Source organism: Polypterus senegalus, chromosome 1 (genome assembly GCF_016835505.1).
Source record: "Polypterus senegalus isolate Bchr_013 chromosome 1, ASM1683550v1, whole genome shotgun sequence".
NCBI classification, from domain to species: domain Eukaryota; kingdom Metazoa; phylum Chordata; class Cladistia; order Polypteriformes; family Polypteridae; genus Polypterus; species Polypterus senegalus.
The window spans coordinates 316,544,487-316,563,238 of NC_053154.1; the positions used below are offsets into that span (position 1 = coordinate 316,544,487).

Below are 18,752 nucleotides of genomic sequence, written 5' to 3' on the forward strand. Positions count from 1 at the left end.
TTAATTTTATTGTAATCATTCCATACAGATAGATCTATTTAAAAAAAAAATAGTATTGGAAACAAATCAACCCAGAGCATGGCCAATGGAGTAAACCTTAAAGCTGGTCAAAATACATAAATTGATGAGTTTAATAGGGAGAAGAAAAAAAGGAAAATATTTCCTCAGTGCTTTAAGAGCTTATTCTAAAATATTATCTTGATGTAGATCTTGCCAGGTTTTGATCCTCTAACTGAGAATTAGATTTTTTTCCAGTTTCAGATAATATAAAACATCAGTTACCCACTGAATTAAAATAGGAGAGTTAGGATTCTTCCAGTTTAGCAAAATAAGTTTGCGTGCCAATAGTGTAGTGAATGCAATCACAGTTTGTTTGTCCTTCTCCACTTTAAACCCATCTGGAATGACACCAAACACAGCTGTTAATGTGTTAGGAGGGATTGTGACACCAAGGCTGTCTGAAAGTCAATTAAAATTTTTTGTCCAGAATGATGTTAATTTGGTGCAGGCCCAGAACATGTGACCCAGTGAGGCTGGAGCTCGATTGCAGCGTTCGCAGGTTGGCTCTCACCCTGGAAACATTTTGGACAATTTTAGGCGAGACAGATGTGCTCGATACAGTAATCCCTCCTCGATTGCGGGGGTTGCGTTCCAGACCCCCCCCGCGATAGGTGAAAATCCGCGAAGTAGAAACCATATGTTTGTATGGTTATTTTTATATATTTTAAGCCCTTATAAACTCTCCCACACTGTTTATAAATATTCCCCGCAGAGTTATACAGCATAATCCCTTTGTATTCTCTTAGATATTAGGTAAGATTCATTGAAATTATGTATGTAAACACACTGTTTATATACAGTAAAACCTAAATATTATTTTAAAGATATTGACTGTCTCCGATATCACGTGTTACAGCCATTACGACAGACATGCCACCAGCAATAAATACGTACAATGCAACAAAAATAGTATACAGTAAATGTGTGTACAGTGACACTAAACGCACGTACATGTACTAAGTACTGTAAGTAGAAAATTAATTATGGTTACTCGCCAACAATGACACGATGACTTGTCCGATAACAATGAGTTTAATTTTACTGCACAACAAAGGAGAGCGTTACAGCTCTTCCAAAGGAGCCACTTCAGGCGATTGTGTAGCACTGCCGTTGTTCTTCTTCTGGCAGTCTTCAATCCAAATCCCTAAAGCAGATTCCATCCAGACTACTGCCTTATTACATCCACTTACAACTTGTTTTGCACACTGGTTAAAAGGACACTGTGGCCGTAGATCTTATATTCCTTTCCTACTTTTTAAATAAAAAGAATCGTAGCCTTCAACAAATCCAAATAGTTTACCTTTTCGGCAATCGTTAACATCTTCCGTTTGCGCTTGGGCACGGCCCCTGAAGCAGTAGCAGATAGTTTTGGAGCCATAATGAAGGGCTTGACTACGCACAAAGATAAACACAAAAGAGCACAACTCTTTACACAGCGAAACACGTTGATGCTGAATGAGCGAGACGAGACTTCCTGGTTAACACTGCATTCAGCAGGCAGGAACTTAACTGCGTGCTCTGATTGGTTAGCTTCTCAGTCATCCGCCAATAGCGTCCCTTGTATGAAATCAACTGGGCAAACCAACTGAGGAAGCATGTACAGGAAGTAAAAAGACCCATTGTCCGCAGAACCCGCGAAGCAGCGAAAAATCCGCGTTATATATTTAGTTATGCTTTCATATAAAATCCGCGATAGAGCGAAACCGCGAAAGTCAAAGCGCGATATAGCGAGGGATTACTGTATATAATTTGGAGTTGAATAATTGTATGCTTTGCACATATAGAGCTCGAGTGAAGTCTCTGCATTGCTACCTTCCACGCCTTCTCTGATATGTTGAATGAGAGATCTTTTTCTCATTGTCCTCTTGGAAAGGGACTGTAAAATAATTTTATATATTGCAGAAATGTTGTCTGATTCCTCCAAACAGAGCAATATTTTTTCCAGCATAGAGGAAGATGCGAGATGAGTGAAATCAGGCAGGTTCTGTTTAACAAAGTTTCTAATTTGAAGATAGTGAAAGAAATGTGTTGCTGGAAAGTTAAGTTTGGAATGTAATTGTTCATAGGATGCAAAGATGTTGTCTGTATAAACATATCTAAGCAATTTAATCCCAAATGTTTTCCAGATATTAAAAATCGCATATGTTTGCGACGGTTGAAAGAGGTGGTTCTCATGCAGAGGTGCCACTGATAAAAGATTCTCCATCTTAAAATTCTTTCTACATTGGTTCCATATTCTGAGTGAGTGAATCACAATTGGGTTATTAATATATTGCCGATAGCGTGTGTTTATTGGGGCACAAAGCAGGGAATATAAAGAAGTACTGCAGGATTTTATTTCTATTTCTATTCTATTGCTGACCAAGCCTGTGTATGTTCGTCTATTTCTGTCCAGGTTTTTATAGCTTTTATGTTTGCTACCCAGTAATAAAACTGTAAGTTAGGTAGAGCCATGTCACCTACTGCCTTAGGTCTTTGTAGGGTCGCTGTTTGGATATGTGGATGTTTTGAGTTCCAAATAAATTAGGTTATTGTTGAATCTAATCGCTTAAAAATGATTTATTGATGTATATTGGAATGTTTTGAAATAAAAAAAGAGGCTTAGGAAGGATATTCATCTTAACAACGTTAATTATTCCAACTAGAGTGAGATCAAGGGTTGACCATCTATGCCAGTCTTGCTTAATTTTTTTCCATACAGATGGCGAAATTTTGTTGATAAAGAGCTTTATGTTTACTTGTGATATTTACCCCTAGGTATTTAAACTGATCTACAATGATGAAAAGGAAAACTGTCCAATCTAATATTGTATGCTTCAGAATTCACTGCAAAGAGCATACTTTTATTCAAATTAATTGAGGGACCAGAGATCTTTTGAAATTCTGTAAGTGCTGTTAGGACTGCAAGCACAGTATTTTGTGGGTCCGATATATACAGTACCATATCATCTGCATAGATATAAATTTTCTGTTCAAGTCCTTCTCTGATATATCCCCTTAATCTGATAAGCATTTTGACAGTGAACTGCCAGTGGTTTAATGGTGATTGCAAATAGCAGTGGTGACAAGGGGCATCCTTGTCTGGTACCACGTTCTAGTTTAAAGCAGTCTGAACAAATTATGTCAATTCAAACTGAAGCTTCTGGATTGGTATACAGTAGTTTGATCCATGCACAAATATTCGGGCAAAACCCAAATTTCTCTAATGTAGTGAAAAGGTAGTTCCATTCAATCATGTCGAATGCTTTTTCTGCATCCAACGATGATATCATCTCTGGGGTGTTTGACTTTGCTAGTGAATATATTACATTAAACAGGCATCGAAGATTGGAAGCTAAGTGTCAGCCTTTAATAAATCCAATTTGATTTTGTGATATTACCAAAGGCAGCAATTTCTCCATCCTTCTAGCTAGGACTGGAGAGTATCTTAACATCATTATTCAGAAGTGAAATTGGTCTGTATGATGCACATTGTAATAAGTCCTTATTTTGTTTAGGAAAGACGGTGATTAATGCTTGCCGAAAAGTTTGTGATAGAATTCGATTGTCTCTAGCTTCTGTAAATGTTGCTAATAAGAGGGGAGCTAGCTGAGCGGAGAATTTCTTATAAAATTCTACTGGGTAGCCATCAGGGCCTGTTGCTTTCCCGCTTTGAAGTGACTTTATAACATCTAGTAATTCTGACAGCGCCAAAGGTTTATCCAGTTCCTCTGCACTAAAAGTTTCTATTTGTGGTATCTGTAATGTAGCAAGAAATGCATTAGATTGTGTGCTGTCTTCTTTAAATTCAGTAGAATGTAAGGATTTATTGTAGTCTCTAAATGTGTGCATTATATTTTTATGGTCAATGATTTTATCTCCGTTCATGTTGGTGATCGCTGGGATTGCATTGCAAACTTCTTGCTTGTGGATTTGTTGAGATAAGAGCTGATTAGCTTTCTCTCCGTGTTCATAGTAATGATGTCTTGATTTAAAAATGAGTTGTTCAGTTTATTTGGTAGTTAAGAGGTTGGGCTCTGAATGCAGATCCTGCCTTTTCCTATGCAGAGCCTCACTTCTATAATTCTACTTAAATTTAACCAAACTCAGTGTTTATAATTTCTGCCCCAAAATATAAAAAACTTGTAAATAACAACTTGCTTAATTTAGTTAATTAAAACCCAAAGTGGGTTGGATCAAAAACTTGCCACAAGGGATTAATTTGAAGAATCACAGATTCAGATTACTGACACCTCAGTCAAGCTTCAGTATGTATTTTTATTTTTAATTAAATAGGTTAAAAACCGCATTCTCCATTATTTTATCTGTTCCTCAGTGTACCTCTTGATAACAGTTGTGTGTTGACTCCATCAGTTTTTATAGTGCCTATCACGCTGAACACCACTCCAAAGCACTAATATTAGAAGGCTGGTAAAGAGACAGAAATGCACAGTGCCATCCAAGACCTAGGCAGAGACCATCGATGATCCCCCATGACAGGGCAAAAAAGTGTCACCAGTAGTTCACCTTCCTCTCAAATTGCAGGTTTCAGCAGCAGTAAGGCTCACAATATGTTGCTGCTGGCAGGGGTGAACGGGCCATTAGGGCATTTGGGCAATGCCTGATGGGCCATGGACTCTGGTCTGGTCATGGGCCGGCCGTTTAATGAAATAAATTTTAAGTACTGGTTACTGTTTGACGTTAAAATTAATGTTCTAAACTACTAAACATTATCTGTCCGGTACTGCAATTTATATAGTTTCATATAATATACCGTTTTACGTCATCAAGTTGTTTTAGTTGTCAGTACACAACATTGCAGCAAAAAATTGGTCAAATCTGCCTTTTGACGATTTCTGTTTCAATACTGCTACATTTCGGTTAGCATATGCATTATTGCAATTTATTTTATCTCATATCTAGTATTTAAATTCTTCAGTACTAATAATTAGTTTAGATTATGTATTATGCACTTAATTGTTCTCTGGTCGTCAGCATGAGAGATAATAAGTGGTTTTCAGCTGCGATTATTAGTATGATGAAATAAAGTTATAAAGCACAGGACAGGAGTTTTTCATATTAGGATGGAACATTTATAGTTTATCGTTAAGTTAATGCAACATTTCAATCATGTTGATGTCGGTGGTGAAAAGTATCCTAGCCAAACTTGACAGTAACAGTATTGTTGATGAGGTGGCTGCTAAAAGCAGCAAACAGCGTAAGCTACTAGCCTACTAGGGTCCTGGCACTTGGACATGACATTGGCATTTTGACATGTGCTCTAATAACGTATAAGCCGTGTTACTAAATTTTTTTTTTCATTAAATTTTATTTCTAAGCATGTCGTCAAAATTTTAAGTTGTGTCTACACAACAGTGTGCAGATTAAGTTTGGCAACAGTTTAGACAGAGTCCATATCATAGGCTCATAGCAAGAAGCGAGCCGCGTACTCATCGCAAATTGTAAGAAAATTACAAAGAATTAAGGGCTAAGTGGGTCGATCTCGTCACCTCACTCGTTGAAGGATGCCCGGGCCAGTTTTGAGACCCAGCCTGCTCCTGGCTGCCAGCTGCATACTCAACTCCCAAGCAGACCTTCTTCGACCAGTTCACTCAAGGAACAACTGTATGAGTAATGACAGCAGTGAGAAATGGCTTATGGGCATTGCCAGTGGACATAATTGATGGATCTGTATGAACACCACAACTTTTATATCCTAATATTTATTTGTAAAGTTTAAAATATTATAGTTATTGTGATGAAAACAATCTCAATATTATCAATAGCTCAATATTGTTCTAATCAGTTCAAACATGGCCTCTAAATAGACCTTTATCCCCTGCACGATTTTGTTTTTTTTTTGGCCACCTGTCCTTATCATTGGACTGTCATTTAGTGACTTAGAGAACCAATTTTTTATTTCAGGCCTATACTTCTCTTAATTATGAAACTATCTTATGTAGATAGATAGATAGATAGATAGATAGATAGATAGATAGATAGATATGAAAGGCACTATATAATAGATAGATAGATAGATAGATAGATAGATAGATAGATAGAGTGAATGGCCCTATATGATAGATAGATAGATAGATAGATAGATAGATAGATAGATATGAAGGGCACTATATGATAGATAGATAGATATGAAAGGCACTATATGATAGATAGATAGATAGATAGATATGATAGGCACTATATAATAGATAGGTAGGTAGATAGATAGATATGAAAGGCACTATATAATAGATAGGTAGACAGATAGATATGAAAGGCACTATATAATAGATAGGTAGATACTTTATTAATCCCAAGGAGAAATTCACATTCCCCTTGGTGTGCATAATTTGTTATTTATAGTATTTATTCATTATTATTCTTGTCTAATTTTAATTTGATTTTTCTTTTCTTGTAACTGTTTCTTTGATACTGTGCCCTATGAAGCATTCTGAGCTCCATTCTTTGTATTAAAATGTGCTATAGAAATAAATGTTGTTGTTATTATTACTCTGGTTTATGTTAGAAGGAGGGCAAATCCCAGTAGTTTAAAGCCAATGCCAGCATTAAAACCAAAGCCAGCATTACAAATCTCGCATACTGTACCCTTTGTACATGTCTACACTTAGCCAGTCAACATTAAAGTACTGGACTCTTGAATTAGTTTAATGATCGAGCCTCGGAACCCCAAATCTCATCAGGGAAGGCAATCATCTTTCAGAATCAGAGAATAGCAGAGTCCCTAAATTATTCTCATTGAATCTCTTCTGACTTCTGTAACTCCATTCTTGATATCCAGCTATTACACCCACACTCCCCCCAGATGAGGGTTAGTTGCACAATTTTTTCTTCAATCCCTCAATGTCTCGCGTGGTAAAACTGCCTGTTATACTAGACCTCCGGTGATATTTGCTCCCTACTGTGTGAAATGAAATTAGATTATCCTGAAAGCATTTGTCAAAATGTTGGAAAGAGCGTTATAAGAAATCAAGTGGTGGAGGGAGGAGTAGCCATCACTCTCTAACTCGATCGTTTACTATAGTGTGAAATTCCTTACAATCTTTTTCTAATATAGAGGAGCAAGGCTCTGGTGACCAATCTGTCTTCATTATGTGTCTCGGGGCTGTCTTGGTTGATCCTTGATGGCCATTCGAAGTGTCTGTTTAATTCTGCAGCTTTGCTGTTTGTGTTTTCCTTCTACTGATTTTTTTTTATTTCCTTTTTTTCTATTTGCCATATAGCTAGAACAAATACAGAAACACACGTGGTACATGTAAGTATACAATAAAGCACGCCTGCCATCAGATACTGTGTCTCATTTGATTTTAAAGCTTTCTGCTTATTATTCATGATTGTTGTTTCCGTACTATGTGCTGATCAATTGTTTCTTGTTCACTTTTTTTTTTTTTTTACCTTGGGCCGGACCTGCAGAGGGGGAAAGAATGAACCTGAGCCAGAACAGCCAATCCCAAGAAAAGTGGCCATACGCTCCCTGCCTTCAGCTGACGACATTGACCCCGATGTTTTAGAGAGTATGCACTCGTTGGGATGCTTTCGTGACAAAAACAAACTCATGAAGGACCTCCTCTCGGAAGAGTAAGTGTGGGTTGGACCGGATCAAGTGGGTTTGTTTTTAGGACATTTAAAGTTGGGCAGAGTTGTTGTCGTTCATTGTTTGGTGTAGGTGAGTTCTTGTTTAATGGAGTTTTTATAGGGCAAAAATTCTATTATCTCTGGGTGTGTATTATGGAGGACTATTTCGGACAAAATTAAATAAATAAATGCGTAAACTGTGAAATGTTAGCATAAATAAATAAATGTATCATGAAATGAAGCCTTAATAAATAAATTTGTCATGAAATGAGAGCATAAATAAATAAATGTGTCATGAAACATGTTTTTTTGTTGCTTATTTATTTCATTTTGTCCATAACATTCCAGCAAACCGTCATGAAATACGACTTGAAATAAAACTGTCACCTTCACTCGTCAAAGTTGAGAGGGTGGGCTCTAACACGCCCTCTAGTTACTGATTGGTGAATCGATAGCACAAGAATTAATTAGAAAAATGCTTACAACTGCCGATGAAATGGATTCTGCCGAAGATATTACGTATTTCAGAGAGAGAGTTGAAGATTTATCGGAAGAAATTACAATGTTGGCGGCCCTTTTAGACTCCGATATAGATGAAACTATTTTTGAAATTATCAAAGAACAGGTGGAACGGACTCTACTACACTCCAGTTCAGGTGATGCAGTTCCCTGCTCTTGACGTCCATCCTTTGACATTCCAGCTGAGTCAATAGAACACCTTCTGTTATGCGGTTTAAAAGTACGACAGATTGCAGATCTATATGGTGTATCGGAGAAGACGATCACAAGGCGAATGAGCCAGTTTGATATCTGAAGCTGCAACGGCTGTATTAGTTTAGGTACTTTGACATGGAATACCCAAAGCAGCGCCAACTAATATTTTGAACTGAGTATTTGACCCTTGTTTTACGAGTATAAAGTCAGGTGCATATTCGCAGCTACTTTTTCAAACAACTCTACAGCTCTGATCAGTGGCAAAGGATGGACGTCCAGAGCAGGGAACTGAGTCACCTGAACTGGAGTGTAGTCGAGTCCGTTCCACCTGTTATTCGATATTTTCAAAAATAGTTCCATCTATATCGGAGTCTAAAAGGGCCGCCAACATTGTAATTTCTTCCGATAAATCTTCAATTCTCTCTGAAATATGTAATATCTTCGGCAGAATCCATTTCATCGGCAGTAGTAAGCATTTTTCGAATTAATGCTGGTGCTATTGATTCACCAATCAGCAACTAGATGAGTGAAAGTGACAGTTTTATTTCAAGTCGTATTTCATGACGGTTTGCAGGAATGTTACGGACAAAATGAAATAAATAAATAAGCAACAAAAAACATTTCGTGACACATTTATTTATTTATGCTCACATTTCACAGTACTTTTATTTATTTACGCATGTATTTATTTATTTAATTTTGTCTGAAATATTCCTCCATAGTGTATTACATGTTTAAATTAGATCTTTATTTTCACATACACTACAAGAGCATAGAGACATTCTTGTGCCACATATGCAGTGGTGATGATAATGTATAAATAAGAGTAGCAGAAGAAAATACTGTAAATAAATAAGATAATGTTAAGTACAATTACACATAAACCAGCAATTCTGTACAGGTTACTGGGAGTTCAGTGACCTTATGGCCTGGGTGAAGAAGCTGTCCCTGAAGAGGGTGGATTGAGTTTTGAGTAGGATTGCCAGATTAGAAAATTACAAATACGGGACACTATTAAAATCTCTCTCTATATTATTATATTAGAACATTAGAACAATCTAGACGAGAACAGGCCATTCAGCCCAACAAAGCTCGCCAGTCCTATCCACTTATTTCCTCCAAGAAAACATCAAGTCGAGTTTTGAAAGTCCCTAACGTCTTACTGTCTACCACACTACTTGGTCGCTTATTCCAAGTGTCTATCGTTCATTGTGTAAAGAAAAACTTCCTAATGTTTGTGCGAAATTTCCCCTTAACAAGTTTCCAACAGTGTCCCCGTGTTCTTGATGATCTCATTTTAAAGTCACCGTCTTGATCCACTGCACTAATTCCCTTCATAATTTTAAACACTTCAGTCATGTCACCTCTTAATCTTATTTTGCTTAAACTGTAAAGGCTCAGCTCTTTGAATCTTTCCTCCTAACTCATCCCCTGTAGCCCTCGACTCAGCCTAGTCGCTCTTCTCTGGACCTTTTCTAGTGCTGCTCTGTCCTTTTTGTAGTCTGGAGACCAAAACTGCACCCAGTACTCCAGATGAGGCCTCACCAGTGTGTTATAAAGGTTGAGCAGAACCTCCTGTGGACTTGGATATTTACTAGCGGGAGTACCCGGCATTGCCCGGGAATCAATAACCGGCATTTTGAACACTATATTTATTTATTCTTTTTGTTATGGCTCATTTTTGGACGAACCTCACAAGCCCGATCGACTCTGAGTGGCTTCTGTCGAAGTTAACCTTTCACTAGTATGAGTGAAATGACAAGCACGGAAATTTTATATATTCGGGAATGATTTTATATATTCCAACGCTGACTTTATATAATCAGGCTTTGACATTATATATACATGTAATCGGGAATGATTTTATATATTCTGACGCTTACTTTATATATTCAAGTTTTCACTTTATATATTCTGACGCCGAATTTATATAATCAGGCTTTGACTTTATATATTTGTGAGTGACTTTATATATTCAGGAATTACTTTATATATTCCGACGCTGACTTTATATAATCAGGTTTTGGTGTTATATATTCAGAACACTGACTTTATATATTCCGAAAATCATCATATTTGCCTGGCACCCCATAATATATATCATTTTCTATATATATATATATATATATATATATATATATATATATATATATATACACTGCTCACAAAAATTAAAGGAACACTTTAAAGAAACACATTAGATACATCAGATCTCAATATGAAGTTGGATATCTATACAAATAACGACAGGGCAATGTCTTAGGAACAAAAGGATGCCAAGTCTTTTAATGGAAATAAAAGTTTTCTGCCTACAGAGGGCTCAATTGTGTAGACACCCTAAAATCAGAGTGAAATGAAGATGTGGCAGGCTAGTCCATTTTTTCAAAAACTTAATTTCTGCTACTCAAAATGCTTTTCAGTATCTTGTGTGGCCCCACGAGCTTGTATGCATGCTTGACAACGTCGGGGCATGCTCCTAATGAGACGACGGATGGTGTCTTGTGGCATTTCCTCCCAGATCTGTATGAGGGCATCCCTGAGCTGTTGTACAGTCTGAGGAGCAACCTGGCGCCTAATGGACCGAAACATAATGTCCCACAGATGTTCTATTGGGTTTAAGTCAGGGGATCGTGAAGGCCATTCAATTGTTTCAATTCCTTCATCCTCCAGGTACTGCCTGCATACTCTTGCCACATGAGGCCGGGCATTGTCGTGCATTAGGAGGAAACCAGGACCTACTGCACCAGCGTAGGGTCTGACAATGGGTCCAAGGATTTCATCCTGATACCTAATGGCAGTCAAGATGCGTTGTCTAGCCTGTAGAGGTCTGTGAGTCGCTCCATGGATATGCCTCCAAGATCATCACTGACCCACCACCAAACCAGTCATGCTAAACGATGTTACAGGCAGCATAATATTCTCCACGGCTTCTCCTGACCCTTTCACGTCTTTCACATATACTCAGGGTGAACCTGCTCTCATCTGTGAAAAGCACAGGACGCCAGTGGTGGACCTGCCAATTCTGGTATTCTATGGCAAATGCCAATTGAGCTGCATGCTGTGCAGTGAGCACAGGCCCCATTAGAGGACATGGGGCCCTTGGGGCACCCTCATGAAGTCTGTTTCTGATTGTTTGGTCAGAGACATTCACACCAGTGGCCTGCTGGAGGTCATTTTGTAGGGCTCTGGCAGTGCTCATCCTGTTCCTCCTTGCCCAAAGGAGCAGATACTGGTCCTGCTGATGGGTTATGGACCTTCTATGGCCCTCTCCAGCTCTCCTAGAGTAACTGCTTGTCTCCTAGAATCTCCTCCATGCCCTTGAGACTGTGCAGGGAGACACAGCAAACCTTCTGGCAATGACACGTATTGATGTGCCATCCTGGAGAAGTTGGACTACCTGTGCAACCTCTGTAGGGTCCAGGTATGGCCTCATGCTACCAGTAGTGACACTGACTGTAGCCAAATGCAAAACTAGTGAAGAAACAGTCAGAAAAGATGAGGAGGGAAAAATGTCAGTGGCCTCCACCTGTTAAACCATTCCTGTTTTGGGGGTCATCTCATTGTTGCCCCTCTAGTGCATCTGTTGTTAATTTCATTAACACCACAGCAGCTGAAACTGATTAACAACCCCCTCGGCTACTTAACTGACCAGATTAATATCCCATAAGTTTCATTGACTTTATGCTATACTCTTCTTTTGAGCAGTATATATATATATATATATATATATATATATATATATATATATATATATCATTCGAAGTCTGAATCACAATCTGATTGTATGGGTGGTTTACTACCAGGTAACGCGTGTGGTTGGTCTGCAAGTCGGCAAACATCTGCCATGGGTGCCCTCTCAGTTGCGAGAAGCAGATCATAGAATGTTACGTAGTAAACTGCCAAATAATGCAAAGAGTACGCGACACGTGTTTCGCCCTATTTTGGCTCATCAGGCGTACACACTCCACTGCACCACCTCTCGGGATTCGAACCTCGGATGTCAGACAAACGCACTTTGATTGTGACATTGTGAGAAAAAAAAATTCTCTTCCAGTTCCACTTCCAGTCCATACCCTCCCTAAACAATTTTTTTTTAAATCCCTTTTTTAGTGGATATAAATTGGAAGGCTAACTAGATCACAGCCGGAGTTTTGCACGTTTGATCGTGCATGCGGGATGACTTAGATGTCTTAGAAGAGAAGAGATCTCAGACTGGCCGCCCTGTATGTCAATCTAGTGGCAAATGGCATAGGGAGGATATATGATAGAATAATTTTTTTTTGAATGTAACGCAATCTACCGGCCGATTGAGATCGACGCATTGGGCACCCCTGTCTTAGTGCTAAGTGCTACAGTAGCAAAAAGTAGTTGGGGGTCTCTCAGACCCCACCCCGATTTTCATGGAAACGTTGCCATTTTTGTACGAGTGTTTTTGCTTCGTTTTATATTTTATATTTGAAATTTGTATTTTCTTTGGTTTAGATTTTCTTAGTCCTGCCTGAGTCATTGCTGGTGTATAGTTTGTTGAGGAGCAAGTCCAGTTGATGTGTTTATGAACAATGAGAACGACCAACAAAGAAATTCAATGGAAGTGAAGCCCTGGCTGAAATAGTGAAGGAGTTGTCAGATTTCGATACATCAGACAACTCAAATGAAGAGGACAATGATGATGGAAGTGACGCTGTGTCAATTGATGAGGAAACAAAAATTGATGAAGAAACAGCCCCGTGGAGATGCAGCAAATGTAACTGAGGCAACGCTGTCACATGTGCCCCAGGACAAAGGAGAGAAAGACAAAGGCCGCTGCCTCCCAGTGCAAACTTCCGGTTTGCCAGGAACATTCAGAGCGTTCCCTTGTGTGTCTCTGGCCTGCAAACAAGTTGAAGTTGAGGCCGATTCTGCGCGACTGTGCTGTATGCGAATCAGACGTGTAACTGACGTCTTGTTTTAGTGCTACTATGACTGTATTTTATATGATTTGGTGAACACTAAACAAGCATTACTATTACAAAGGTAACATGTAAACCATTGAAAATTTAAGTCACATTTACTTCGTTTCAGAGGTAATAAAAATTTCTGAAGTTATTGTATTGCTTTTTAGGCAGATTTAACCAGTTTAAAATGGTCTGCAAGATGGGGGTCTGCAAGACCCCCCATTCATGGAAACGTTATAAAAATAGAATTCATGGATAAGGGTTAATACAGTGGCATGCTGGAATAGCAGCATGAAGAGCACAGATGAGAATAATAAATCAGAAAGGCTGCTGCTGATAGGGCACTTGTCTAGACTCTGTGAAGTACAGATAAGGACATTGGCTAAGCTGTTGAATATTATGAACAATGTTACAAATTTACAACCTGGTCTTTTATAATGCCCTTCACCTACTGCCTATCTAATAATTTTATATTAGGTCTTTCACTATTTCTCGGTCTACTGTTAATTACTTATGGAGTGAGTTTTCATTATAGACAATCAAATGTCTTGCCTTACATTAATGACATTTTTCATCAAATGTAAAAAAAATATGCATTTAAGGAGTTCAGTAAGTGTTCAGTAAGAATGGACACTTTAATAACCCCTCTCTAAAAGCCTGTTAAGTTGCTTCATAGGTTAGCATTCGGAGTGAGGATAGAGCTCTTCAGCACCATTTAGTCTGGCATGTCAACCCAGTAGGCCCATTTGGGGCACTCCACTCTTGAAATCAAAACCATGATCACTGCATTAGAATAAGACAAATGTACACATAATAAATTGTTGATATAAAACAAAATAATAAAATGTTGAATGCCTAGAGGGGGCTGGGTGGTCTCGTGGCCTCAGAACCCCTGCAGATTTTATTTTTTTCCCCAGCCGTCTGGAGTTTTGTTTTGTTTTTTCTGTCCTCAGTGACCACTGGACCTTACTTTTATTCATCCATCTATCCATTATCCAACACGCTATATCACGGGGGTCTGCTGGAGCCAATCCCAGCCAACACAGGGCGCAAGGCAGGAAACAAACCCTGGGCAGGGCACCAGCCTACTGCAGGGCGCACACACACACACCCACGCACCAAGCGCACACTAGTGACAACTGAGGATTGCCAAGGCACCTAACCTGCATGTCTTTGGACTGTGGGAGGAAACCCACGCAGACACGGGGAGAACATGCAAACTCGGGGACACGAGGAGAACCCGGGTCTCCTAACTGTGAGGCAGCAGCGCTACCCACGGCGCCACTGTGTTAATTAGTGTTCCCTAATTTTAATTATTTATTTTGTCTTTTTTCTCTTTCTTCATCATGTAAAGCACTTTGAGCTCCATTGTTTGTATGAAAATGTGCTACAGAAATAAATGTTGTTGTTGTTAATACTTTAACAGTTAAACTCCATGCCCCCTGGCAAAGCTGACTTGCATCTTTCTCTGTTGTGTTTCCCACTCCCAGAGACAACCAAGAAAAGATGATTTACTTCCTCCTACTCGACAGAAAAGAACGGTATCCAAGCCACGAAGATGAAAATCTTCCCCCTCGTAATGAAATCGGTGAGTTCCTTCCTTCTTCCTTTTAGAAAGCACGACGATATGTTGCATATTTGGCTCTTTTACCGCCCATCAAGTCTAATATTGAACTTATCTACTAGCAGATGCAGCAATCACTTGGTTTTGTTGTTAAACACTGAGGAAGAGGGCAAAGGTGTAATGTCTGCATTTGCAGGTTGCTTGTGAGAAGATGAAACTGGAGATTATGCAAGAAAGTGGTGTGTGATTTGTTTTGAGCTTTTGTTTGGCTTATCTTTTCTTAATTTTATTTTCGCTTTCCCTTACTTATAAGATTTACATTTTCTTGTATTTATTTAGCTGAGATTTTTATTCTATACTAGCCATGTGCGCCCAACTACGTTGCGCGTGTTAAAGTTGTCTGTGAAGGGCTCCCTGTTTAAACGCGGCTGCCAGTCGTGAACTGGGCCCTTCGTCGCACAGCATTATGATTTTTTATAAGGGAAACAAAATTACAAATGAAAACCCTTGGACATTGATTCGATAGGAACGGCCTACTCTGAATCACTGTCCGAATAGTAATTATGTGGTGGTGTAGGAGCATTTCTGTTTCTGTCCGTTCACAGTCCGTCTCGTTTTCACAACGCTATCGTTTCCTCTCACGATGTCTTCTCAACCTTTCTCCAATCTCGCAGGTTGCTTTGTGGCAGTCCAAAGAGTAAGGCAATATACACGGAGCAATGGTTATAAAAGGGGGACACATAGGTATCCAGGCTCTTTAAAGCATAAATAGGGATCACTTCACTGACATGTGAGCAAGCCATGGTACAACTGTGAGACGCGCAGCACTCGCCGGCTACAACGTAACGATAATAATTTCCGGATTGTGCTGTTACGTTGTCATTCATTTTACCCACTGTCTTTCTTTCATTCATATGTTACGTAGGCACGTACCTTTTATCTTCAGCAATCTCATTCTCTAACCAGGCCTCAGGAGCTAACCAGCATAACACTGTCCACCACCCCTTACATTGTTGACATCCGTGAGTAACAACAACGTACTAAACTTGAAGGTGGTCTACGCATGCATGGAATTCGTGGGCAAACAAAGATCAAGATCTAAATGAAGATCTCTTTAGTTAATTTAAAGCACAACAATTTGTTTAGTTTGAATGTCTGTGTTTTGAGGTGTGACTGGAGTACTACAGTCTTCAGTAGTATAAGCCTGGAGGAGATTCTTAATGCAATGCCTATGTTTTATCTGTCTCTCTACTGCCATCTAGTGCTTCTTCTTCTAATTCATTTGCGGACAAACAAAGATCAAGAGCCAAATGAAGATTATATATAGAGATGATTTTCAACTGCTTAGTTCCAAGTACGGCTGTTTCCATATTTCTTCAATATGAGAGACACCATTCAGGGGTATATAGGAAATTAATGGATGGAACCGAATCTAAAAAATGTGTAATACTGTAATGCCTTTATACTGTAGGCACCATTCCAGTGTGTAGCACTGACAGGTGGAACAAAACAGTCACAGTCATACTCTGTGGCCTGACTGAACTGGAGACCTTTATATAGTAGCTTTCCAGAGCGGATACATTCCAGAAAACTATAACAAAAAACACAATGGTTTGCATATTTATCTTGATTACCGTATATGCTCATGTATGACTCAGGTCTTGAAAAATCGATCATAAAATCAGACCCCGACTTATACACCTGTGGTGGGCGGTTCTCTTCAATAAGGGCACGCACAAAAAGGCGCACTTCAAAAGGGCGACCTCAATTGGGCGCGGTAAATAAAGGCGAGCTTCATAAGGGCCACCTCAATTGGGTGCGGCGAATAAAGGCCCGCGTAAATAAAGCCGAGCTTCATAAGGGCGGCCTCAATTGAGCGCGGCGAATAAAGGCGTTCGTAGATAATTTAGTTCAAATGGCTCTGGAATATATGAAGAGCAACAAAGGTGCAGATCTACTCGTAGTCAAAGGCTACACATTCAGAAAGTAGAAAACTATCAACGGGAAACACATCTGGAAATGCGCTGAATATAGGATTGGAAAATGTTTGTCTCGCTGTCAGAAATAGTTTGTTAGAAGTTCATGCATTAATTAATTGGATGTTTTAATATTCTTGCTTTCGCCTTTTTATACTTTCAATCATTGCCTTTATCTAATTAAATTTTCTATAATAATTTTGTTGCATTTGCCTTTATTCGCTGCGCCCAATTGAGGTCGCCCCTTTGAAGCTCGCCTTTATTTACACGCCCTTATTGAAGGATACCGCGGTGGGCTGGCACCCTGCCCAGGGTTTGTTTCCTGCCTTGCGCCCTGTGTTGGCTGGGATTGGCTCCAGGAGACCCCCGTGACCCTGTAGTTAGGATATAGCGGGTTGGATAATGAATGGATGGATGGACTTATACGCCTGTTCAAAAATACGACACTTTTCTTTTTTTCTTTTTACATTTTCTTGCCTCCTCCAATCTCGCATTAGTTTCTCAGACACATCGAATTTTATTGCAGCAGCGCAGTTACCAATTTCTTTCGCCACTTCAACGACTTTTAATCTAAAACCATCTTCATATTTTCTTCTGATCGAATGCTCAGAATCGTAGATAAGGGATGCTCTTTACGATAAAGGTGTATGAGCGTCTGAGATACAAAAAACACAAAACAGTGCAAACGTCATTTTGAAATAGTTTGGGTGTTACCGTGTGGTCACAATACATAGAAAAGAAAGGCTGTGTGCTCTGTGGTTACTCTCTCAGGAGGGCAGTAGCATATCATAATCCCTTGGACCAATAGCGTGAGTTTTCCACATTCGACTTATACGACCGACATTATAAAATACCAGAAATTATATGGTAAAATCAACTCTCGACTTATCCGCGAGAGAACTTATCCGCAAGTATATAATGTAATCAAATTAAACGTTTTTCCTGTTGTGGAGTCCTGGCCGGGACACCCAGGAGGACTGGAGGAGGGCTTGTGCGTCCGCCCTGGTTGTGTTGGGGGCCTCGGGTAAAGGGCTTAGAATCCCAGCCCTGTTGGGACCCGTGGCCACCACCAGGCGGCGCCCCGGTGCCTGAATATCCCTGGAGCCCAGCACTTCCGCCACACCAGGAAATGCTGGGGTTAAGACGACAGGGGACACCTGGACGGCTTTCGGGTGCGCAGCCGGCACTTCCGCCACACTGGGGCGTGTCTACGGAGGAATGCTGGGAAGCAGCTGGAGCCAAGGGGCCGCCTCCCTTCAGTCGAGAGCGGAAGTCGGGTGGAAGAGGACGAAGCTCAAGAGAGGACGGGAGGCGGTCAAGAGAAAGGCACAAAGACTGTGAGGCCTGGACATTGGGGGAACGGTGCAAGAGGCACTGGGGTTTGTGTGCACGAATAGTAACTTGTAAATGTTGTAAATAAACCGTGTGTGGTGGAACTGTCGATGTCCGTCTGTGTGTGTCCGGGTCCGAGTCCACACTGTATTTAAAAATACAACCGTGATGAAGATAAGTGTGGCGAACATCAGTGCGATAACAGGACAGATAATGTTTAATTAATTTTTGAGGTAAATACAGCACAATAATAGTCTCCTAGTAAACTTACCTCATATAGGAATAAGCATGTACTGTACATAGCCTCCAAACTATGTAGTTCATATCGGAATGTATTAAAATTGTACAGATTATACAAATGAAAACTCTAACTTTCAGTTTATTGTTAAAATAACAAATCTACCACAAAGATGAAAGCTCATCTCACAAGACTTCACCCAGAGGTACCAGTTAGGACTGGGATATATATTACATTTTCAATGCGAGTCAATATTTGAGAAAAATCAGTATGCAAAAGCTCAAATTGCAATCATCAACACTTTTATTTGATGCTGTAGAAGCGTTTTTGAATCTTTAATAAAATCAACAAAATCTCCGGCG

At 39.6% G+C, this 18,752-nt stretch overlaps 1 protein-coding gene across 19 annotated transcripts in view; it reads left to right on the forward strand.

Annotated features, from left to right (window-relative positions):
• The window catches only part of brsk2b (BR serine/threonine kinase 2b), an 899,053-nt gene that overhangs the window by 695,820 nt on the left and 184,481 nt on the right, over positions 1 to 18,752 (forward strand). For all 19 annotated transcript variants that reach the window (XM_039736387.1, XM_039736429.1, XM_039736422.1 and 16 more), the window contains exons 9-11: positions 7,281 to 7,312; positions 7,471 to 7,635; positions 14,771 to 14,868. In XM_039736387.1, the coding sequence (XP_039592321.1) occupies positions 7,281 to 7,312; positions 7,471 to 7,635; positions 14,771 to 14,868 (295 nt within the window). The remainder of the gene's footprint in view (positions 1 to 7,280; positions 7,313 to 7,470; positions 7,636 to 14,770; positions 14,869 to 18,752) is intronic.